Here is a 24,927-nt window from a genome sequence, read left to right as displayed (position 1 = left end):
CGGGAGACGACGCCATCGAGGACTGTCACAGCCAGAGACAAGTCAATGCCCGGCTTCAAAGCTGCAGAGGCCAGGCTGGCTCCCCCGTGAGGGGCTGATGCAGCCGGTGACTCTAAGTGGAAGCCAGTGCCCACGTCCCATTCTGAAAATCCTAGGGCCCTTTAGAATCGTGCTCAATCTACTCTGCCTGGGCCCTACAAATGGAACAATACGGCCTGGATGATGGTACGTCTGTCTACAACTCGGTTTACTGAATACAGTAAACCCACCGTTGGGGCCACATGCTCAGAGAACAAGATTTCTTTCAAAATACTGCTGTTCGCTGATAATGCACCCGGTCACCCGAGAGCTCTGATGGAGACGGACCATGAGAGTAACGTGGTTTTCATGCCGCTAATGCAGCGTCCATCCTGCAGCCCATGATCAAGGAGTCATTTCATCTTTCAAGTCTTATTGAAGGAATGCATTTCGTAAGGTTATAGCTGTCGTAGATGGTGATTCCTCTCATGGATCTGGGCAAAGTAAAAACCTTCCAGAAACGATTCACCATTCTAGATGCCATTGAGAATATTTGTGATTCATGGGAAGAGATCAGAATATCAACACAAAGAGGAGTTTGGAAGAAGGGAGTCCAACCCGCAAGGATGACTTTGAGGGTCCGAGACTTGGTGGAGGAGGGAACCACAGATGGGGTGGAAGGGGCCAGAGAATGGGCATCAGAAGAGGAGCCTGCAGACGGGACTGCACTGCTGCGCAGCTCTCAGGGTCAAACTCAAACAGACCAGGAGTTGCTTCTTGTGCAGGAGCACAGAAAGTGGGTTCTTTTTTTTTTTTTTTTAAGATTTTATTTATTTATTTGACAGAGAGAGAGAGAGAGAGAGAGAGATCACAAGTAGGCAGAGAGGCAGGCAGAGAGAGAGGAGGAAGCAGGCTCCTTGCTGAGCAGAGAGCCCGATGCGGGGCTTGATCCCAGAACCCTGGGATCATGACCTGAGCCGAAGGCAGAGGCTTAACCCACTGAGCCACCCAGGCACCCCAGAAAGTGGGTTCTTGAGATGGAATCCATTCCTGGCGAAGATGCTGGGAAGACTGTTGAAATGAGGACAAAGGATTTAAAACATTACATAAACTTAGCTGATAAAGCAGCAGCAGGGTTTGAAGGTTTAACTCCAGTCTGAATGAAGTTCTACAGGGGGGGTAAAATCCTATCAAATAGGGGTTAAGCCTCTGCCTTTGGCTCAGGCATGATCTCAGGGTCCTGGGATCAAGCCCCGCATCAGGCTCCCTACTCAGCCAAGAGCCTGCTTCTCCCTCTCCTTCTGCCTGCTGCTCTGCCTACTTGTGCTCTCTCTGTCAAATAAATAAAAATCCTTTTTAAAAAAATGCTATCAAACAATATTGCATGCTACAAACCATGAAAGGAAGAGTCAATCGATGTGGCAAACTTCAATGTTCTTATTTTAAGAAACTGTCACAGCCATCCCAACTTAAAGCAACCACCACGGATTTGCCAGCAGCCACGAACAGTGAGGCAAGACCCTCCATGAGCAAAAAGATTATGACTAGTTGAAAGCGCAGATGATGATTACCATCTTCTTTTTTTTTTTTTTTAAAGATTTTATTTATTTATTTGACAGACAGATCACAAGTAGGCAGAGAGGCAGGCAGAGAGAGAAGGGAGGAAGCAGGCTCCCTGCTGAGCAGAGAGCCCGATGTGGGGCTGGATCCCAGGACGCTGGGATCATGACCTGAGCCGAAGGCAGCGGCTTTAACCCACTGAGCCACCCAGGTGCCCCAATTACCATCTTCTTAACAATAAAGTGTTTTTTAAATGAAGGTATGTACTTTTTTTAAACATAATGTTATTGCATGTTAATAGACTACAGTACAGCACAAATGTAACTTTTATATGCACTGGAAAACCAAAAATTTGACTTTACTCACTTTATTGTGATATTTGCTTTATTACAGAAGTCTCAAGTTAAACCCTAATATGTCCAAAGTATGCTTTTTTCATTATCTGTCCTTTTACAGAAAACTTTGCCAATCCCTGTTATGCCGCTAATTAGAGAAACCAGGAAAAAAAAAGAGGAAATGGGACAGAAAAGATATTTGAAGAAATAATGGCCAGAAATTAATCACATTTTTTAGAAAAAATATGTAAGTTCATCCATTCAGGAAGCTCAATGAAATCTACACAAAGTCAATTAAAAAACACCACACCTAGACACTTACATTAAACTTCTGAAAATCAAAGACAAGAAGAAAAACTGGGAAGAAGTCAGAGAAAAAAAGAAAAAAATACTACTTAAAACAGAGAAATGATTTAAATTACTAGAGTGCTCAAGAGACGCTAGAGGACAGGAGACTATAGGAAAAACTTTTAGGCAGCTGGAAAGAAAAGAATAAACACTGTCATCGGAACTGCATATCTATGGAAAATACATACACAAATAATGATGGAAGAAGGGCATTTTCAGACAAAGAAAAACTAAGCTCCATGCTCAGCAGGGAGTCTGCTTGAGATTCTCTCCTTCTCCCTGTCCCTCCCTGCCCCCAAGCACTCATGCTCTCTAAAATAAGTAAATAAATCTTATAAAAGAACACTTAAAAAGCAGTACAAGCCAGCGAGACCCAACAGATATCTCCAGACAGAAATTCAACACACACAACAGAATACACACATTCTTCTCAACTGCGCAAGCAGTATTCTGGACAGACCAAATGCTATGGCATAAAACAAGACTCAATTACTTCAAAAGGACTGAAATAATACAAAATTTGTTCTCTGATTACAGTGGAATGAAACAAGGTATCAAAAACAGAATGCAAGTTGGAAAACTCACAAATATGTAGGATTTAAATAAGAACCTCCTAAATAACTAATGGGTCAAAAAAAATCACAAGAGAAAGTAGAAAATACTTTAAAATAAATGAAAAAAAAAAAAAGACAACATACCAAATTTTATGAGATGCAGCCAAAGCAGGGCTTAGAAGGAAATTTATAACTGTAAACACTTATATTTAAAAAGAGGAAATCTTCAAATCAAGAATGTAATCTTCCACCTGAGGATATTAGAGAAACAGCAAACTAAACCCAAAGCAAAGCAGAAGGAAATCATGACGATTATAGCGTGAAAGTAACAGAAAAACAACAGAGGGGCACCTGGGGGCTCAGTGAGTTAAGCGTCTGCCTTCAGCTCAGGTCATGAGATCAAGCTCCAGGATGGGCTCCCCACTTAGCACTGGTCTACCTATAACTCTCTCTCCCTCTCCCTCGTTCCCTCCCTGCCATGCATAGGCTCTCTCACTCTCTCTCAAATAAATAAATCTTTAACAAAAAAAAATTAACTGTAAAGCTACAATGATCAAGACTGTGTAGCACTGGCATAACAACAAGCCTACAGATCAATGAAATAGAACTGAGAATCCAGAAATAAACCCATGTGTCTATGGTCAACTGATTTTCAACAAGAGTACCAAAACGACTTAATGGGGAAAGAACAGTCTCTCCAAAAATGGTGCTGGGACACCTTGATAATCACATGCAAAGGAATGACACTGAAACCCTACCTCATGCCACATATGAAAATTAACTTGAAAGAAAACACAGATTTAAATGAAAAGATAAAACTATACAGCTCTTAGGAGAAAGCATGGGTGTAAATCTTCATGCCCTGGGATGAGGCAATGATTTCTAGAATGCGACATTTAAAGCACAAGCAACAAAAGAAAAAATAAGTACACTGGACTTAATCCAAATTAAAAACTTTAGTGCTTCAAAGAATACTAGCAAAAAAAAGTGAAAAGACAATTCACAGAAAGGGAGAAAACGTTTGTAAATAATATATTTAGTATTAGTATTAGTAATATATATAGTAGGAATCTTATACAGAGGATATATAAAGAACTTACAATTCAGCAATAAAAAAAAAATCCAACATTTTAAATTGGGCAAAGTACTTAAACAGACATTTCTAGAAAAAGATAAACAATAAAACCATGAAAAGCTGCTCAACATCACTAACTAGGTAACCACAAAACTACACTGAGACACCACTTCACATTCCGTAACCTTCAAACACTGCGGCTGACGAATGTAAAATGCTGCAGCCAATCTGAAAAACAGTTTGGCATTTTCTTAAAAAGCGAAAACATAGAGTTTTCACATGACAGCAATTCCACCCTTACGTGTACAGCTGAGCCCTGAACAACGCGGATCTGAACTGCATGGGTGTACTTCCACACAGTGTTTTTACAGTACAGAACTCTAACTTTATTTTGTCTTCCTTATGATTTTCTTAATAATAGTTCTTTGCTCTAGTTTACTTTGTATATAGCATATAATACACATAACATACAAAATGCGTGTTAATTGTTTATGTTACTGGTAAGGCTTCCAGCCAACAGTAGGCTATTAAATTCTGGGAGAGTCAAGTTACATGTGGATTTTCAACAGCCTAAGAGTCAGTGCCCCAGCACCCACCTTGTTCAAACGTGAACTATACATCTACTTTACATGACTCAGCAATTCCATCCTTATATAAATATATATCCAAGAATTAGAAATATATATTCACACAAAAACTCGTACACAAATGTTCACAGCAGCATTACTCATGACAGCCAAAAAATACAAATCTGGACTGTCTACCAACTGATCAAAATGGGGTATATCCATGCAAGGGAGTATGATTCACACACTCAAATGAATGAAGTACTGATAGAAGCTACAACGTGAAGGAAGCTTCAAACCAATATTCTAGGTGAAAAAAATCCAATATAAAAGGCCACATATTGTAGGATTCCATTTATATGAAATATTCAGAATAGGCAAATTCAGAGATACAAAAAGTAGATTTGTGATCTCAGGGGCAGTGACTGCTAATGGCTACAGACCTTCTTTTTGGGATGATGAAAATGTTCTTAAATTAGTAGTGATGGTTACAAATCTCTATGAACAGATTAAAAACTACTGAAATGTACGCAAAAAGGCTGAGTTCTATGTTATGTGAATTTTATCTTAATTCAAAAAAACAAAAGCAGAAATCTAAATATAATTATTCACATTGAAAGGAAACACTCAGATCTTTAAAGTGACACAGGGCGCCTGGGTGGCTCAGTGGGTTAAGCCTCTGCCTTCGGCTCAGGTCATGATCTCAGGGTCCTGGGATCGAGCCCCACATCGGGCTCTCTGCTCAGCGAGGAGCCTGCTTCCCCCCTCTCTCTTTCTCTGCCTGACTCTCTGCCTACTTGTGATCTCTGTCAAATAAATAAATAAAATCTTAAAAAAAAAAAGAATTAAGAGTGACAGAAATAGTAAACATATGGATGAATATGACTCTTTCTCTTAATTTACTTAAAACTTAAATTTATAACATACTACATACATACATAGTAATCAACGGTTTAAATCTCTTTCTACATTCTTACCGAAAACACACCCACTTGTACCTTATAATCATTAGAACTCCTTCTGGTGTTGCTCCTGCTCTGTCCCCTTAAGTGACTATAGAAGGTAGGAAATCTGAGAGTGGGCACTTTAGGACTGTCTCGGGCTAAAGACACATGTGATAAATACCTCTGGAGAAGAAAATGTTCCCCAAAATCCTGATGTAAAAAAGTCATACTGCTGCTTTTTTAGAAACCTAGAGTAAATTCATATGAAAGCAGCAAAGCAATATAGGGGCACAGACCCTGATAATGACGTGTAAAACTGCTCTAAAAGAATGAAGTCCAGGGCGCCTGGGGGGCTCAGTCAGATGAGCATCTAACTGTTGGTTTTGGCTGAGCTCGTGACCTCAGGGTCGTGAGATGGAGCCCCGCACTGGGCTCTGTGCTCAGTGAGGAGTGCGCTTGAGGACTCTCCCTCCTCCTCTCTCCCTCCCTCCCCCTGCTTGTGTGGGCCCACGCTCACTCCCGCCCTTGCTCTCTCTCTCTCACTCCTCTTTCTCCCTCTTTCTCAAATAAATAAATAAATAGATCTTTAAAAGAATAAAGTCCATTAATTTTTTTTTTTAAATCTAAGTAACAAGGCATGGCCATTCAACCCTATGTGACAAACTCTGACTTTTTCAAGTAACTTTCTCCTTGGCAATATAGCACAATAAGGGAGGTCCTGGAGTTGTGGTCACTGTGGCCCTGACCATTCATTCCATCATGGCATTTTATTTCCCCCCTCCACTAAGTTATAAATTCTTTGAGGTGCTGTGTCTGTCGTATCTGTTCTAGTTTCTCTGGAGCACATAATATGTACTTGTTACTTTTGAACCAAAAACTACTTCCAAGTTAACTGGCCCCATAACAGACAGGGGTCCTGCAAGGAGTACCTACCACGGATTCCATTTTCTCAGCATGCCGTCCACGAACTACATTTCAAGCATCACACTCTCCAACCATATCCTCCTGTCCTCTGAAACACAATCTCTTATACCTCCCCAACAATTCCTCAATCCAACTAAGACTTACAGTCTGTTCATCAAACAACAATTTCCACCATCCTCTGCTCCCTTCATAACCCCCCAGCCCCAGTCAAGCTTGGAGTCCATGGTCCATCATCATCCCCACCTCCCACATCCCTCCAACCCCCTTTACGGGGGTTGCCTGGCAAAATCCAACCCTGGGTAAACCCAAGACTCCACCTCCTTCTTGCTTGTAGGTTGCTGGATAAACAATGGTCCCATTGTTCCCGGCCTCATGTTCAACTTACCACCATCCTCAGGTGAACTGTTAGTCCCACCCTGATCCATCCACCTTCCCAAGCTCCTAGACAACTATTTCCTGTTTGTGTTCTCTTCAAACCTCCAATGCCTCTCATTCTCAGTTCATAGTCTCACCTCCTCTCACTGAGAAAGCGGCATTGGGAAAGAAATTTCCGTAAGACCTAAAGCCAAATCTACTCACTTAGCAGCAACTGTCCCCTATACTCTGCATTCCCTCCTATCCTTGATCCCATATAACCCACCCTATATAACTTATAGGATACATAAGATTAACCTATATAGGGGTGCTTGGGTGGCTCAGCGGGTTAAGGCCTCTGCCTTTGGCTTGGGTCATGATCCGGGAGTCCTGGGATCAAGCCCCACATCAGGCTCTCTGCTCAGCATGGAGCCTGCTTCCTCCTCTCTCTGCCTGCCTCTCTGCCTATCAAATAAATTAATAAAATCTTAAAAAAAAGATTAACCTATATATAACCTATATATCCTTTATAACCCATCGGCTTATGGTTAGAGTCTATCCCCCTCAGCCCTTTTAATAACCCACTAGTATGAATAAATGTCTCCTCTTGCCTCTTCATTAGCAAAATTTCCCTCTACTTGATCAGTTCTGTCACCATACAGAGATGCTGTCATTTTTCTCACCTTAAACAACATTTTCCACTCCACACCCCCCTCCAGGTATGGTCCCAGGTCTCTGTTCCCCACTGGAGTAGTCTCCATGCACTATTTCCCAACTTCCATTTGAACAAGTCTTGTTCCCACTAATCTGCTAAAACTCTTAGTTAAGACACCACCTTGCTAATTCCAATGGTAACCTCTTAGACCTGACTTTACTCAACCTGTGTTGCCACAGCTGATACCCTCCCTAAAAGCTTTCTTCACCTGACTTCTAGAATCCCTGGTTCTTCTTCTAGAAATCCACTGGTTTTCCTTCTCAACACCCAACACCAGAATGCTCAACCTTGGAAGCACCCCCCTTCCCTATCTACACTTACCAAGAGGTCACATTCAGATTTACGGCTTAAAATAACATCTGTATAAGGAAGACTTCCACAAGTTTATCTGCAATCTCTTCAAGGAGCTCCACACTCCTAGATCTAACTGCCTACCTGACACCGCCACTTGGGTGCCCAATAAATCCCCCCAATTCAGTATATCCAAATAGAACTCATGATCTCCCCTCCAAACCTGTCCTTCTGAAGCCTTCCCAATCTCAGGAAATGGCAAACCCATCTTTCTGTTTCCTCAGACCGACATCTCACAGGCATCCGTGATTCCTCCCCTTCTCTACAAACTCATATCCAAATCTTCGGGAGATCTAGTCTGGCACTACCTTCAAAAATACATGCTGAACCTAACCATTCTACATGACCACGTTACTGGCACACTAGTGCCAGCAACATCTCTAGGCTCTTCCTTTTCCTCTTTTCGCATACACATCTCTTCTAAATCACACTCCACAAGGCCCTACAGCATCTGATGCCCCACTACCCGTCACTGGCCTCAATCTCCTCCAATGCTTCCCCTTGACCACACCTGCTATGGGCTCAATTATGTCCCCCACAAAACTCACATGAAGTCTTAACCCCGTGTAAGTAAGAAAGTGACTGTACAGTTCACTCCTGAACAACGTGGGCTCTAGGGACACCAACTTCTCCCTTTATGCAATTAAAAATCCACATGTAACTTTTGGCTCCTCCAAACTTAACAACTAGTAGCCTACCACTGACCAGAAGCCTTACCAATAACAAGCAATTAACACATAATTTGTATGTTTTATGTATTATATATAGTATTCTTAAAATATCTTAATTTTTTCAGTATTTCAAGGCTGCACAGTTTATCCGTAAGTTTTTTCAAGTTGTCACACATCTCAAAAAAATTTTCCAAAGTTCTTATTGAAAAACAATCCATATAGAAGTGGACCTCCAAGTAAAGTGTCAGGATATAAAGTCAATGCACAGAAATCAGTCACATTTCTTTACACTAACAACAAGACAGAAGAAAGAGAAATTGAGGAGTCAGTCCCATTTACAATCGCACCCAAAACCATAAGATACCTAGGAATAAATCTAACCAAAGAGGCAAAGAATCTATACTCAGAAAACTATAAAGTACTCATGAAAGAAACTGAGGAAGACACAAAGAAATGGAAAAATATTCCATGCTCATGGATTGGAAGAATATTGTGAAAATGTCTATTTTACCTAAAGCAATCTACATATTTAATGCAATCCCTATCAAAATCCCATCCATTTTTTTCAAAGAAATAGAACAAATAATCCTAGAATTTATATGGAACCAGAAAAGATCTTGAATAGCCAAAGGAATATTGAAAAAGAAAGTCGGTGGCATCACAATTCCAGACTTTAAGCTCTATTACAAAGCTGTCATCATCAAGACAGTATGGTACTGGCACAAAAACAGACATATAGATCAATGGAACAGAATAGAGAGCCCAGAAATAGACCCTCAACTTACGGTCAACTAATCTTTGACAAAGCAGGAAAGAATATCCAATGGAAAAAAGACAGCCTCTTCAACAAATGGTGCTGGGAAAATTGGACAGTCACATGCAGAAAAATGAAATTGGACTATTTCCTTACACCACACACGAAAATAGACTCAAAATGGATGAAGGACCTCAATGTGAGAAAGGAATCTATCAAAATCCTTGAGGAGAACGCAGGCAGCAACCTCTTTGACCTCAACCGCAGCAACTTCTTCCTAGGAACATCGCCAAAGGCAACAGAAGCAAGGGCAAAAATGAACTATTGGGATTTCACCAAGATCAAAAGCTTTTGCACAGCAAAGGGAACAGTTAACAAAACCAAAAGACAACTGACAGAATGGGAGAAGATATTTGCAAACGACATAGCAGATAAAGGGCTAGTATCCAAAATCTATAAAGAGCTTATCAAACTCAATACCCAAAGAACAAATAATCCAGTCAAGAAATGGGCAGAGGACATGAACAGACATTTCTGCAAAGAAGACATCCAGATGGCCAACAGACACATGAAAAAATGCTCCACATCACTCGGCATCAGGGAAATACAAATCAAAACCACAACGAGATACCACCTCACACCAGTCAGAATGGCTAAAATGAACAAGTCAAGAAAATGACAGATGCTGGCGAGGATGCGGAGAGAGGGGAACCCTCCTACACTGCTGGTGGGAATGCAAGCTGGTGCAACCACTCTGGAAAACAGTGTGGAGGTTCCTCAAAAAACTGAAAATAGAGCTACCCTATGACCCAGCAATCGCACTACTGGGTATATATCCTAAAGATACAAACGTGGTGCTCCGAAGGGGCACGTGCACCCAAATGTTTATAGCAGCAATGTCCACAATAGCCAAACTGTGGAAAGAGCCTAGATGTCCATCAACAGATGAATGGATAAAGAAGATGTGGTATATATACACAATGGAATACTATGCAGCCATCAAAAGACATGAAATCTTGCCATTTGTGATGACGTGGATGGAACTAGAGGGTATCATGCTTAGTGAAATAAGTCAATCGGAGAAAGACAACTATCATATGATCTCTTTGATATGAGGAAGTGGAGATACAATGCGGGGGGGTTGGGGGGAGGTAGGAAAAGAAAAAATGAAAAGATGGAATTGGGAGGGAGACAAACCATAAAAGACTCAATCTCAAAAAACAGACTGAGGGTTGCCGGGGGTAGGGGGGACGGGAGGGGGTGGTGGGGAAATGGACACTGGGGAGGGTATGTGCTATGATGAGTGCTGTGAAATGTGTAAACCTGGCGATTCACAGACCTGTACCCCTGGGGATAAAAATACATTATATGTTTATTAAAATTTTTTAAAAAATGGAATACATATATTGATGAAAGCAAAAAAAAAAAAAAAAGAAGTGGACCTCCACAGTTCAAATCCTTTTTTTTCCCCAAGTGTCAACTATATTTGGCGATCTGACCTTGAAAGAGATAATTAAGGTTAAATAAGGCCATTAGGGTGGGCCCTCAGCCAATACAACTGGTGTCCTTACAAGAAGAAATGAGGACACCAACACACACAGAAACAGGTGAAGACCCAGAAAGGTATACCAGAAAGGTATAGCCATGTACCTTTCTGTACGCCAAGGACAGAGGCCTCAGAAGAATCAACCCTGCCCACACTTGGACGGAGGATTTTGGCCTCCAGAACTGGGAGAAATCAAGGCCGGTAGTTTAAGCCTGTGGTACTTCAGCTGTGGCAGCCGAGCAGATTCTCATCTGCCTCATCCCATTCACCTCCTGGTGGTTTCAGGAACACACCAGGCATAGGTGTCTTAGGGCCCAAGAGGTCACCTTCCCTCTAGGCAGGGTTGAGGGTTATACCAGGTCCACCTTCAGCTGTCGAAATCAAGGCCTGCGGACATTAAATGACTTGCCCGAATAAGAAGCAGAGAAAAGACAAAATCCCATTTTATCTGGTTCTGTGATGTATGACAAAAAGCGCCTCACTTGACCAATACTAGATACTTAAAGAAAAAAAAATAAAGAAACCACTTACTTTTCGACCCAGAGCACTGAAACGAGCTTCACACCTCTCTTCTGTGCTTTGTCCCAAGTGCTCTGGTATCCGTCTTTGAACACAACGTGAGTTACTTGTTTGTTAAAAGTTTTTGAAACCTGTAGAAAAAAGACAGAAAATACAATGTAAATTACCATTTATGAACAATTTCATAATCAATCAAAAAGGATACTTTATTCAATATTTGCCAAAAGGAAAACATCTAAAACCCCTACCCCAGCAATTCCATTTCTCAAAATCTGTCACAGAGAACTATGCTACCAAAGGAATAATGCCACTTAGAAAACAGATCTGCTCCAGTTAGGATGGTGTGTTACACACGTGTTCATCTCTGTTCCCTCACAAAAAAAAACTGACATAGAAAGAGCTTTACAAGGATAAAATGAGAAGTAATGTGGACGGGAGCTGGCAATGCCTTTTTAGTAGAGGAAAGAATGGAAGTTAAGTCAAATACTTAAGGACATTTAAGGCTTCTACATCAGACATAAAACTCACAGGAAACAGACAATACAGGAAATACTTATGTAATTAACATTAAAAACATTTAATGTATTTGGAAGAAAATACATTCATTTAAATATTCTGAAGATACTGTGTTCAAGAAGGAATATCCTAGATGGGGAGGTCAGAGAACTAAAGAACTCTTGGAAATTAAAAATATGATGACATAAGTAAAAAGAAGTCTATAGAAATGCTGGACACTAATAAAGTTGAGAAATTCTCCCCAAAGGACAAAAAGACAAGGAGATGGATGCAATAGAAGATAAAGATATGAACATCAGCTCACGATCAGGAGAACCAAGAGCTAAGTAATAACTGTTGAAGAGGGGCGCCTGGGTGGTTCAGTGGGTTAGGCCTCTGCCTTCGGCTCAGGTTGGGATCTCAGGGTCCTGGGATCGAGCCCCACGTCAGGCTCTCTGCTTAGCAGGGAGCCTGCTTCCCCCTCTCTCTCTGCCTGCCTCTCTGCCTACTTGTGATCTCTCTCTGTCAAATAAATAAATAAAATCTTAAAAAAAGAGAGAGAGGGTAAAGAAGTGAAGGTGGCGATAAATCACACTCAACACTGAGAAACTACGGTGGCATCACACTTCCCAACAGCAACATGGAAGTTAGAAAACAATGGAGAAGTGCTTTCAAGGAAAAATAATATACACTTAGCATTTTACAACTAACTAAAATATCAGTCAAAGGTAAAGAAAGGTATAATAAAGGCATGTTCAAACTCATGGTGTCCAAAAATTTACCTTTTATATGTCATCTTTCCAGAAGTGGAAATGGTCCAATACATCATTCTTTTAACAGCATTTAATTTTGTCAAAGTAATATATGTATACTGTTTGGAAATAAAAAGGTAAACACTAAAAGAAACATCTGAAAAAGGCTGTCTTAGAAAAACAGAATGAGAAGTGTAGAGCAAAGGATTGCTGGTTTCCCCTTGGTTGTACCAAGAACCTCATGGCACTGCACATTTGCCCTTGTAAGCAACATGTATGCATTGCTTTGATAAAATATAAATTCATATCTCTTTGTCTACCTACCTACCTACCAGAAGGCCCCAGAGAGCTATTGAGACAGTAAGGGATTATTACTGAGCCAAGACTCTAGGTACACAACTGATACAACCAGAGGAGTCTAGCATTCAGGGTCATGTTTTCCCTACGGCTTTTGTCAAATTTAGCAAACAATGGGTAGCACTTCTAAATACTTGAGGACAAGAGGGGCAAAAATTGGACTGCCAGCCTCAGAATGGGAGAAGAGAGTCTGGCAAAACCCTCTTATCTTGTATGAGCACCCAAAGGGCGCATCCAGGAGTAAGGGTAAACCACAGTCATACTGGCCCTCACAGGTCTGCAGTCCAGTTTTAAATCATATTCAACCCTGCAACTGCATTACAATAATCCTGGATTATGAGCACTAAAAAGAAGACTGAAGCAAATGTGAACCTCTTCTGAAGAAAGAGAATACAATTCCAGGTCTCGAATTAATTCCAAACTATTTTAAATACACACAATACTCAACCAGAAGAAACAATAACAACAAACAAAACATCAAGCTTATCTAGAGATGAGACAAAAACAAAAACCACTAGATAAATCAAAAAGTAAAAGTAGACCTAGATATTGCAATCTACCCGACAAAGCCTTAGGGAATGCAGCTAAAACCCAGCTTAGGGAGAAATGTATAACCTAGAATGCTGTCAAGAGTCTAGCTACGCTACTCCAGGATACCGTTGCCTTGGCATACAATTTTTTGGCCAAGCGTTCTGCAGGAGTCTTAAACCAACACCAACCCTTCATGCAAGCACATAACCTAGATAACAGCCCCCAGAGTTATGAGCAAATGTCGTTTCCCCAACGGCCCTCTGAGCAACCATCTCCTCTGCCTTCAAGGTCTTTCCCCTTGCGTGCCTCTTAGACAAGGCTCTGGAGCTACCAACACCTCATTCTTTGGTTTGAACTGATTAACCCAGTCCTAGAGTAGGAAGCTGAAAGCATTCCACCCATGGACTCTAGTAAAGACATATGGCTCAGGTCCTGCCATTCTCTCTGGCTGTCCCCTTGTGTGGCTCCTCAATGGTTCATGGCATCAGGCACCTCCTCCTAGGCATTTAATAAACTTGTTTCAATTCCCTGATAGTCTGCTGTCTCACTGCTGCTCACCATTCAGCACGCTGGGTTCCATCTGACAAATGTTCGTCTAACAACATCACAACAAACCCATGTACAAAGAGTAAGGAGGCTACACGTCGAAGCACTCATCTTGAAGAGCTGGAAAAAGAACCGCTAATCAAAACCAAAGTGTGAATTAGAGGTATAAAAATGAGGCCAGAATTGGGGCGCCTGGGTGGCTCAGCGGGTTAAAGCTTCTGGCTTCGGCCCAGGTCATGATCCCAGGGTCCTGGGATCGAGCCCCACATCGGGCTCTCTGCTCCGCAGGGAGCCTGCTTCCCTTCCTCTCTCTGCCTACTTGTGATCTCTGTCTGTCAAATATATATATTTGGAAATGCAAAAGGCAAAGAACAGCCAGGACACCTTGAAGGAAAAACAAGGAGACTTACGAAGATTCATTATAAGGAGCAATTATGACTGTGGTCTGTCATGAGAACAGATAATGCAGATACTGAAACATACAGTTACCTGACCAATGACAAGCAAAGTCATTAGAGATGGGATAAAGGATGGTCTTTTCAATAAATGGTGCTAAGATAAAAGACTATGGGGCGCCTGAGTGGCTCAGTGGGTTAAAGCCTCTGCCTTCGGCTCGGGTCATGATCTCAGGGTCCTGGGATTGAGCCCTGCATCGGGCTCTCTGCTCGTTGGGGAGCTTGCTTCCCCCTCCCTGCCTGCCTCTGCCTACTTGTGATCTCTGTCAAATAAATAAATAAAATCTTTAAAAAAAAAAAAAAAGATAAGACTATTCACATGGGAAAAAATGAAATTTCACATCATATATAAAAATTAATCCCAGATATACAGTAAATCTAGATGTGAAAGGCAAAATGATAAAGCTTCTAGAAAATAACGGAAGAAATCTTCGTAATCTTGGTACAGACACAGTTGTTTTTGTTTTCGTTTTTTTTTTTTTTTTTTTTTAAAGATTTTATTCATTTATTTGACAGACAGAGATCACAAGTAGGCAGAGAGGCAGGCAGAGAGAGAGGAGGAAGCAGGCTCCCCGCTGAGCAGAGAGCCCGATGCGGGGCTCGATCCCAGGACCCTGAGATCATGACCTGAGCCAAAGACAGAGGCTTTAACCAACTGAGCCACCCAGGTGCCCCTTGTTTTCGTTTTTAAACAAAAGCTCACTGTAAAGAAATAAACTATATTCCATTTATCAACAAAAGATGCCATAAAGATGAAAAGACAAGCTACAGAGTTAGAAAATCTTGCAATTCATATGGCCAACAACAGGGTCAACCAAAAAATAGCGTAATGCTTACCAGTCAAGAAGAGAAGGAAAAACCCAATGGAAATATGAGCTGGAGTCTTGAATAGGCTCCTCAAAATAAATATATGAAAACATGCAGGAAAATACAATTTCAAACCATGATGATGTACCACCAGAAACGCACCAAAGGGCTGAAAATAAAGACAACACCAAGTACAAATAGCAGTGGGGATCTCATCCACTGGCTGAAATACACAGTTTTCTGCAACGGTTGAATCCATTAGGAACCACTGTGAATCTTCTCAGATGTGATAATGGTCTTCTTATTATACAGTTAAAATTCCTTGTTCTTAGAGGTTACACACTGAACCAGTTTAGGGACAAATTTTATTTTATTTTTATTTTTTTTAATTTATTTATTTGTTAGAGAGAGCGAGCAAGCACAGGTAGACAGTGGTAGGCAGAGGCAGAGGGAGAAGCAGGCTCCCCGCCGAGCAAGGAGCCCGATGTGGGACTCGATCCCAGGACGCTGGAATCATGACCTGAGCCAAAGGCAGCCGCTTAACCAACTGAGCCACCCAGGTGTCCCTAGGGACAAATTTTATCTGTGACTCCCTTTCAAACAGTTTAGGAAAAGAAACACATATGCGTGTAAATCTACTATACAGAAGAGATGAAGACAAAGCAAGTACGTTAAGATGTTAACAATTACTGGGTCTCTATGTTCCACTTTTATATTTGAAATTTTTCTCAATAAAAGGTAAAAAAGCAAAAAGATCCAAGAGATCGAAGATCTTAATACTAAGATACAACAGTCTGAAAGGCCATTCTGTCAGCTCCCACACCCCATGGCCTTTTTCTCAGCCGGTGTACCTGGTCTTTTAGCCCAAGTAGGTAGCAAGCATCAAAACAAAGAAACACCCTCTAGTTCCTACCTTCTAATGGATCGGAAAAGAAGGGGTCTTCTCAAGTTCACAAGGGCACCCTATCCCTGCTCAATACTCTCCACTCCAGTCTGGGGTGCCCATCAGAGGAGGGCCTAGCAGGAACCAGACGAGATTTCGAGGCAGCCTCTCTGCCCATGGCTCAATGCCCCTTTCTTTTCTTTTTTTTTTTTTTAAAGACTTTATTTATTTGACAGACAGAGATCACAAGTAGGCAGAGAGGTGGGCAGAGAGAGAGAAGGAAGCAGGCTCCCTGCTGAGCAGAGAGCCCGATCCCAGGCTGATCGGGGCTCGATCCCAGGACCCTGGGATCATGACCTGAGCCCAAGGCTCAATCCCAGGACCCTGGGATCATGACATGAGCCAAAGGCAGAGGCTTTAACCCACTGAGCCACCCACCGAGCCACCCAGGCGCCCCAGCCCCTTTCTGTTTTATAGCCTGGATGCCTCTCTCACCTCACCCTCAACTCTGGCCCTGCCTTCACCCATCTTCTCGCCATATTAATCTCTGCCTCCACCCAGCCTGTTGTGCTCCCCCGCATTCCCCATCACCCGCACACGTGAGTACACTTTGCTCACAGTTCCAGAGTCTCTGAGGGCAGCCTGTCTTCACCATCTCCATTCCTCGTATCGCGTTCATTTCTGGGCTAATGTCCAATCCTTCACCCATGTCACTGAAAACTACAGTCAACCACAACCTTAGAGTTTTCAAACCTAAAGTACACTTGCCAGTCTCAACTTGTCTGAAGATTCTGCATTGTTGTTTTTTTTTTTTTTTAAAGATTTTATTTATTTATTTCACACAGAGAGAGAGAAATCACAAGCAGGCAGAGAGGCAGGCAGACAGAGAGAAGGAAGCAGGCTCCCCGCTAAGCAGAGAGCCCGATGTGGGGCTCGATCCCAGGACCCTGAGACCATGACCCCAGCCAAAGGCAGAGGTTTCAACCCACTGAGCCACCCAGGCACCCCTGCATTGCTTTAAAATTCCATCTTTGAAGTACATCCCTCCTCTGACTTCCAGACTTAGTTTTCCAGAAGTTCCTGGAATTCCTCCGTTGTCCCTGGGTTCCCTGCTCCCATCACCTGCCCTTCAAATACTAAATAAGCTCCCCCTTCAGCCCCTTTCATTCTAACCACCTGAGTCATTCCCACAGCAGTGGTTTCACCTGACCCACAGGGTCTCGACCCCTACAATATTATCTCCAGCCTCGACTAACTCAAATTCCAGATCTGTATATCTAATTGTCCATCAGATATTTTCAGTGTGCTCAAATTCACAATCTTTCCCTTAAAAACCTTTCCTTTTCCTGTATTTCTCACTCTGGTCAACAGCATCCTGCATCCAATTAACCAGTGTCAGAATCCACATTTCCAGGCTAGTCTTAGAACCAACTGTTCTCAATTTTTTCTGCATCACGGTTCACCCCTCCCCCACCACGCCGCTCACCCACTGTCTTCCTTGTTCTTCACCTGGCATGTTCTACATACTAATTCCCCAAATGAGAAAATACAAGCATTTCTCATTAGGTATCAGAAGACTGCCATATGGAGCAATGGTAAAATTAATTTCTTACCTTTGCCCCCATATCCACAAGTTGGTTTGTAAATGTCTTTGAATAATTTTCTGTTCCATTCACTGACCAGACTTCAACGTATGCCACTACATCTGAAAATAAACAAGATACTAGCATGAAATATATCTGAAATTCTAGCAACTCTCCCCGGAGGAGTTCAATAGATGTTCATCTTGTTCTATTTACATTAAAAAGCAAATTCAAAGCTGCTTCTATCAAAAGCCTTTTCAAAATAGCTTTAGTGCCATTAGGGTTCTTAAAACTCCAAGCAAAGAACAACTTCATTAATACACACACGGGGGCTTAACCTTCTTAACCCTGGATGCTCTTCCCAAATTCCTAAACTAGGATAGACTTTTCTGGTGAGGAGTATGTTTTGTGTAAAGGACCATACAGCCACTCAACTTCCTGTACCAGAGGACAGACAGCTCCCCCCCCCCCCCACAAGGATGGAAAGGGTACTGGCTCAGGGACAGCCCCCACCCTCTCAGAGGCAGTGACAACCCTACCACACTTCCCACAGGGACACCCCATAGGGACAGGAAAGGTAGTGGACTCAGAAACAGCCCCCCCACACCCCACAGGGACTGACAACCTCCCCCACTCCCCACAGGGCGGTGACAGACACCCCCATACCCCCACAGGGACTGGACTTCAGGACAGCCCTCCACACCCACTGGGACAGGAACTGGACCGGATTCCGGGACAGCCCCCCATCCCCCACAGGGACTGGACTCCGGGACAGCCCCCCACACCCCACAGGGACGGTGATATACCCCGAAATCCCACAGGAACGGTGACAGCCCCCCATACCCCACAGGGACTGGGCTGGACTCAGGGACAGCTCCCCCACACACCCCACAGGGACAGTGACAACACCGCACGAGGGGAGGGGGGCAGTCTCCCTCCACATCCACACGCTGCCCGGGCAGACTTCCTGAAAGGCCAGGCTCGCCTCCCCACGCGCCCAGCGAGCCCACTCCACGCACTCACGGAGTCCCGGGCGCAGGCCCTCAAGCCGGCCCGTGGCCGCCGACTCAACTCCCAGAGGGCAGGAAGTCCCCTCACCTTTCAAGACCTGGCGCCCTGGGGTCACGGGAGACGCCATGAGAGACCTTAGGACGCGAACCCGTTGCACCGCGCCAAGCCGGGCGAGCCAGGAGTGGGTGACACTGAGCATGCGCCAGAGCTGACGCGCGCGCCCGCGCGCGCCCTTCCCTTCCAGCTCCACGGAAATCCGCTCATCCACGTTTTCTAACAGCCCAAGGAGGGTGGGAGAAAAAAATGTGACGGCCTCTGCTTGCCTTAAAGGGGCCAGAGGGTTTTCCCAGCGCCGGGTCTCGGCTCGCCTCCAGTCTCACGGTGCTGTCAGCGTTCTCCCCGCGAGGATGTTCTGTCTGCTTGGGATTTACGACTTCGGGTGTCCCAGAAAACCCAGTCGAGCCCTTCTGTTTCCGTAAGGACACTCAGAAGCTTCCCGGAGCCTCGCTTGGCCCCCCTGGGACCTGCGGGATGGGGGGGGGGCGCCGTCGTATTTCGCAGCCCCCGTGGGTCTCAGACCGCGCGGTCTCCGTCCGTCCGCGAGCACCGGGTCCCCGGGCGCCACCCTGTCGTCAGCGCCCGGAGTTCCCGCTCGGAGGGCCCGACCCCTGCCTTCTCCGTCCCTGAGAGCGCCTGCGGGGAGGGCGGGCGCCCCTGGAGACCCCGGGCCTCAGATCCCCGCTCGGGGTGGGGGGGGGGGGGGCTGGACCTCAGATCCCCGCTCGGGGTGGGGGGGCTGGACCTCAGATCCCGCGGTGGGGGGTAAGGGAGGAGCCAGGTCTCACTCCCCACGGGGGCAACCCGGGCCTCAGATCCCCGCTGGGGAGACACCCAGGGCGTCAGATCCCGCAGTGGGAGAGCGGGGACCCCGGTCTCAGACCCCACTGGGGGGACCCGGGACCTCAGATCCCCGCTGGGGAGACACCCAGGGCGTCAGATCCCGCAGTGGGAGAGCGGGGACCCCGGTCTCAGACCCCACTGGGGGGACCCGGGACCTCAGATCCCCGCTGGGGAGACACCCAGGGCGTCAGATCCCGCAGTGGGAGAGCGGGGACCCCGGTCTCAGACCCCACTGGGGGAACCCGGGACCTCAGATCCCCGCTGGGGAGACACCCAGGGCGTCAGATCCCGCAGTGGGAGAGCGGGGACCCCGGTCTCAGACCCCACTGGGGGGACCCGGGACCTCAGATCCCCGCTGGGGAGACACCCAGGGCGTCAGATCCCGCAGTGGGAGAGCGGGGACCCCGGTCTCAGACCCCACTGGGGGAACCCGGGACCTCAGATCCCCGCTGGAGCGGGGACCCCGGACCTCAGATCCCCGCTGGAGGGGGGACCCCGGACCTCAGATCCCGCGGGGGCAAAGGGAGAGCCAGGTCTCCGACCCCGCTGGGGGGACCCCGGACTTCAGGTCCCATGGGGCGACCCTGGACCTCATATTCCGGCTGGGGGCGGCGGGGCGGGGAACCCTAGACCCTTGACCGCAGCTGTGGGGGTCCCGCGCTGGGCCGTCTCACTCGAGCTTTGCCGCCCGCAAATCCCGGAGCGGAAGAATCCGGGCGGGATCGGGCGAACCCGGCAGGAAGCTCGTGAGATCCGCTTTAGGAAACAGCCCTGCGGGAGCGCCGCTCGCCCTCCAGGGGATTCAAACCTCCCGCCCGCGGAGCCCCGCCCACGCCTGCAAGTCCCGCCCCCGGGCTGCACGTGCTCGTCCTGCGGGAAGCAACTAGCCAAGGCAGGGCAGCGCGAGTTCCCGGGTTCCTGGAGAGGAAGGTTTTTAGGGCAGGAAAGGTCTTGTTTGGCTGCTGATAAAAACCGTTTAATCTCCCTGAAACGCTGAATCCGTGGAAGGATCCACGCCCTCTGTATTAAAGGATGAACCACCGGATGTATAAAAGCCTTCATTTCCAATAATTTCAATACCGTCCATGTCTTCTGTCGTGTAAAACATTCCATTCCCAGGCTTACTGAGAAGCACAAATTAAGGGAATCCCTTGTAACCTAATGGTTAAAATACAGGCTGCATTACGAAATCTGACTGGACCTGGAGTTTGGAGATGGGCATCAGCCACTAACCAGATGTGAGATAATGACGAGTTACTAAAACTTTGCAAGCTTTTTCCTGTTAAAAAAAAAAAAATAGTAATCCTTAATAATAGAAATAATAGCTGACATTTGTTGAGCACTTTATAATGGGCTTTAGATGTATTATCGAAGTTCATCTTACCTATGAGGTGAGTGTTGGTATTACAATTTACAAAGCACTTGTGTACATCTATGTATTTCCTCCTAGACGCTCATTAACATTCTGTATTTTTTAACGTATTTATTATATCCTGGAGACCGACAGGGGACTCATTCTCTGCCCCCCCCCCCCACCCATCTCCTTTACAATTAGAAAAACTTCTTGTTATTCCCTACTTCAGATCATTTGATGCTCACAAAGGCCCTGCTAGAAAAAGTAAGCAGGGGCACCTGGGTGGCTCACTCCTTGAGTTTACAACTCTTTGATTTGCGTGCAGGTCATGATGTCAGGATTGAGATGCAGGGCACCTGCACCAGCTCAGTGTTCACCTGGGAGTCTGCTTAAGATTAAGACTCTCATAGGCGAGTGTGCTCTCTCTCTAAAGTATTTTTTTAATTTACAAAAACAATATAATCCCATTTATATGCATAAACAATGCAGTCCAAGAGAGGTACCTGAGGCGACATAGCCAGAAACTGGTGGTTTTGGTTGGAACTGGAAACTATACACTTATCATCGTTTTGGTTTTTTTTTTTTTTCTTACTAAATACAGTGGCAGGGTGTGTGTATGAGAATATGGACTACCATCTAACACATGGTGGTTCTAAAGAATTACCTTGGTCATACGCAGTCCCCAAACCCCACTTCCTAGACTCAAATCTCTGATTGGTAATTATATCATCACAAACTGTTGACCTAACAAACTCTGAGGAAATGGTAAACACCCTTTTTGGGGGTAGAGTAGGCTTAGCTAGTTACTGACGATAAAGCCTTTGTCTCACCAAGTAAGTGGTTTAGAATCCAGTAATGACGCAATAACCAATCACCACCTTTGCCTTGTACAAAAGGTGGTATAAAACTCAGTATCTGATAGTCTCAGTTTTAAGGTCACAGATATTATCTCCTCTTTCCTCTAGAAATATTAGTTTTAGGTTTTATATTTCAGTTTCGGATCTATTTTGAGTTAATTTTTGTATATGGTAGAGATACGGACCTAAATTCATTCTTTGCATATAGATATCCAAATGTTCCAGCACCATTTTTTTTAAAGATTGTATTTATTTATTTGACAGAGATCAGAAGTAGGTAGAGAGGCAGGTGGGAGGGGGGAGGCAGGCTCCCTGCTGAGCAGGGAGCCCAGACGACGTGGGGCTGGATCCCAGGACCCCGGGATCATGACCTGAGCCAAAAGCAGAGGCTTTAACCCACTGAGTCCCCCAGGTGCCCCCCAGCACCAGTTTTTGATAAGCTTTTTGTCTGCTGCATTCATGCCTTTGTATCTTAGTCAAAATCAGTTGTGCATAGATGTGTGGTTTATTTTTGGAGTTCCCATCGGTTCCATTGAGCTATTTGTCTATCTTTATACCAACATTGTACTGTTTTGATTACTGAAGATTTGTAAATAAGTTGTAAAATCAGGTAATGTAAGCCCCCAAAAAACTATTCTTTTTCAAAACTGTTTTATATATTCTAGATCTTTTGTATTTCCATATGAATCTTAAAATCATCTTGTCATTTTCTATCAAAAAAAAAAAAAGGCCTGCTGGAATTTTGACTGGGATTATGTTGAATCTCAGATCTATTTTGAGGGAGAATTGACATTTTAAAAATATTAAATCTGGGGCACCTGGTTGGTTCAGTCAGTAGAGCCTGCAACTCTTGATCCCAGGGTATTGAGTTCAAGCCCCACACTGTGTGCGGAGCCTACTTTAAATAATTTTTTTTAAAGATTTTTATTTATTTATTTGACAGAGATCACAAGTAGGCAGAGAGGCAGGCAGAGAGAGAGGGAAGCAGGCTCCCCGCTGAGCAGAGAGCCCGATGCGGGGCTCGATCCCAGGACCCCGAGATCATGACCAGAGCCGAAGGCAGAGGCTTTAACCCACTGAGCCACCCAGGCGCCCCTAAATAATTTTTTTTAAATACTAAATCTTTTGGGGAGACTGATAGAAATATGGTTAGTATTTGTAATTGATGTCATGTCCTACAAACTTGCTAAATTTAATTAACAGCTTTAATTGATTTTTGTACATTCCAGACGATGTTCTACAGACAATCACGTTGTCTGTTTGGGAGGAAAACTTCTTCGAACTTGAGTCTGGAGAATCGGGGCCTACAGTTAACATTAGACAGATTAACAGGAGCAAAAACAAGGCTTATTTTCCTGTGTTCTCCTCAGGTGTAGAAGTACTCAGTAATGCCATACTCACTGAATAGCCAAGGACAAAAGGTTTATCTACCAAGCCTAATAAACTTTTGGGCTTTATGGGAAAGTTATGGACAGTCCTCGTGGGCTTTGCGATGCTCATGGAACTTGGCGGTCTCTTTCTCTGGCTGCTGAATTCATAGGACGCTCCCTCGGAGGAGTGCTAACCGCAGGCGTATTTTCTGGACCCTCTGCTTTTAGATAAGGGAAGCTCAGAGAAGATTTGTTTCTGCATCTTCTTTAGCTTACATGTCTTCACTTTAAAATAATCTTGATACCAATTCTGGGCGTCCTGGTGGGTCCCTAGATCTGCAAATAAAGGCAGCACGGGCTTCTGCTTTTCAGTTCAATGTCTTTTCCTTCTTTTTGCCGACTTACGCTGTCCAGAAACTAGTCCACTAGTTCTCCCTCCAGGGGCGGTTTTGTCCCAGGGAACATTTGGCAATGTCTGCAGACACTTTGGGTTGTCACAGTTCAGGAGTGGGGAATTGCTGCTGGCATCTAATGGGTAGAGGCCAGGGATGATGCTGAACACGCTTTAGTGCCCAGGACAGCCTCCGAAACGAAGAATTACCCAGGCTAAAATGTCAGCGTTGCCAAAGTGGAGAAACCCTAGTCCAGCAGAATGTTGGGTAGGAGCGGTAAGGGCATCATTTCTGTCTAGTTCCAGGTCTTAGGGAGAAAGCATCTGGCCCTTCGATGTCAGCTATGATATTAGCTGGGGGTCCTTCACGGGTGCCCCTTACCAGATGGAGGAGGTTCCTCCGTCTTCCCCTTGCAGGAGTGTTCCATTTTTTTTAAAATTGGGAATGTTTGAAATCAGGATGTTTGGTTTTGTGAAATACTTTTTTTTTAATCTATTGAAATGATCATATTTTTTTTTCTAGGTTGTGAGTAGGGAGCTACACTGATTTTTGAATGTGGAAATAAACCTGCATTTCTAAGTTAAAGCCCATTTAGTCATGATGTACCATCCCTTTAACATGTTGTCAGATCTGTTTTATTAAAATGTGTTTAGAATTTTGGCCTCTGTGTTCATGACAGATTTGGGTCTTCAGTTTTCTTGTAATGGAAACTTGGAGATACAGGAAGGAATTTTAAAAATAACAGAAAGTGTTAATATGTGAGCAAATCTAAGTGAACATTGTACAATTTAAAAATAACATACACATTGATTGTATAAGCCAACAATAATTGTCTTTTGAGGTTACCATGCAATGTATATACTGCAGTAACACCCGACTATAGTGGTGTATCGGTCAGGGAGTACTCTCAGGCCCTTTCATTTTATTTGTTTTGTTTTGTTTTTAAGATTTTATTTATTTATTTGAGGGGGGAGAGAGAGAGGAGAGAGAGTGCAAGGGAGAGCACAAGAGCGGGGGAGGGGGAAGCAGGCTCCGCACTGAGCAGGGAGCCCAACGCAGGGGCTCGATCCCAGGATGCTGGCATCAAGACCTGAGCTGAAAGCAGCCGCCTAACCAGCTGAGCCACCCGGGCAGCCCAGGCCTTTTCATTGGACAGGAAGTAGTGAAAGTACTCATGTGTGTTACAGTGTGATCAGTACAAAGGCAAGGTTGCATTTTGTAATCCCTGGGAAAATCAATAAGAAATTAAATATTATGTAACTATCAAAATAATGAAATGAAAGAATAAAATATAACCCATTCCAAAAAAGCAAAGATAAAAAATATGTAGCAAGCAAGAGAATGAATGTAAGATTTAAACCCAAATTTGTCAATAATTTTATTTAAAAAAATAAGTACAT

General features: G+C 44.3%; 1 protein-coding gene across 1 annotated transcript in view; it reads right to left on the bottom strand.

Annotated features, from left to right (window-relative positions):
• The window catches only part of MCPH1 (microcephalin 1), a 248,444-nt gene extending 229,627 nt beyond the window's left edge, over nt 1-18,817 (bottom strand). Inside the window, exons 1-3 of the mRNA XM_080796602.1 lie at nt 18,742-18,817; nt 17,674-17,765; nt 11,247-11,365 (exon numbers count right to left, since the gene is read on the bottom strand). Coding sequence (XP_080652728.1) covers nt 11,247-11,365; nt 17,674-17,765; nt 18,742-18,781 — 251 coding nt within the window. The 5' untranslated portion in view covers nt 18,782-18,817. The remainder of the gene's footprint in view (nt 1-11,246; nt 11,366-17,673; nt 17,766-18,741) is intronic.
• Between the last annotated feature and the right edge of the window lie 6,110 nt (nt 18,818-24,927).

Source organism: Martes martes (assembly GCF_963455335.1).
Source record: "Martes martes genome assembly, chromosome: 2".
In the NCBI taxonomy this organism is placed as follows: domain Eukaryota; kingdom Metazoa; phylum Chordata; class Mammalia; order Carnivora; family Mustelidae; genus Martes; species Martes martes.
The sequence above is the reverse complement of the archived record's forward strand: the minus strand, read 5'-3'. Positions and strand labels throughout refer to the sequence as shown.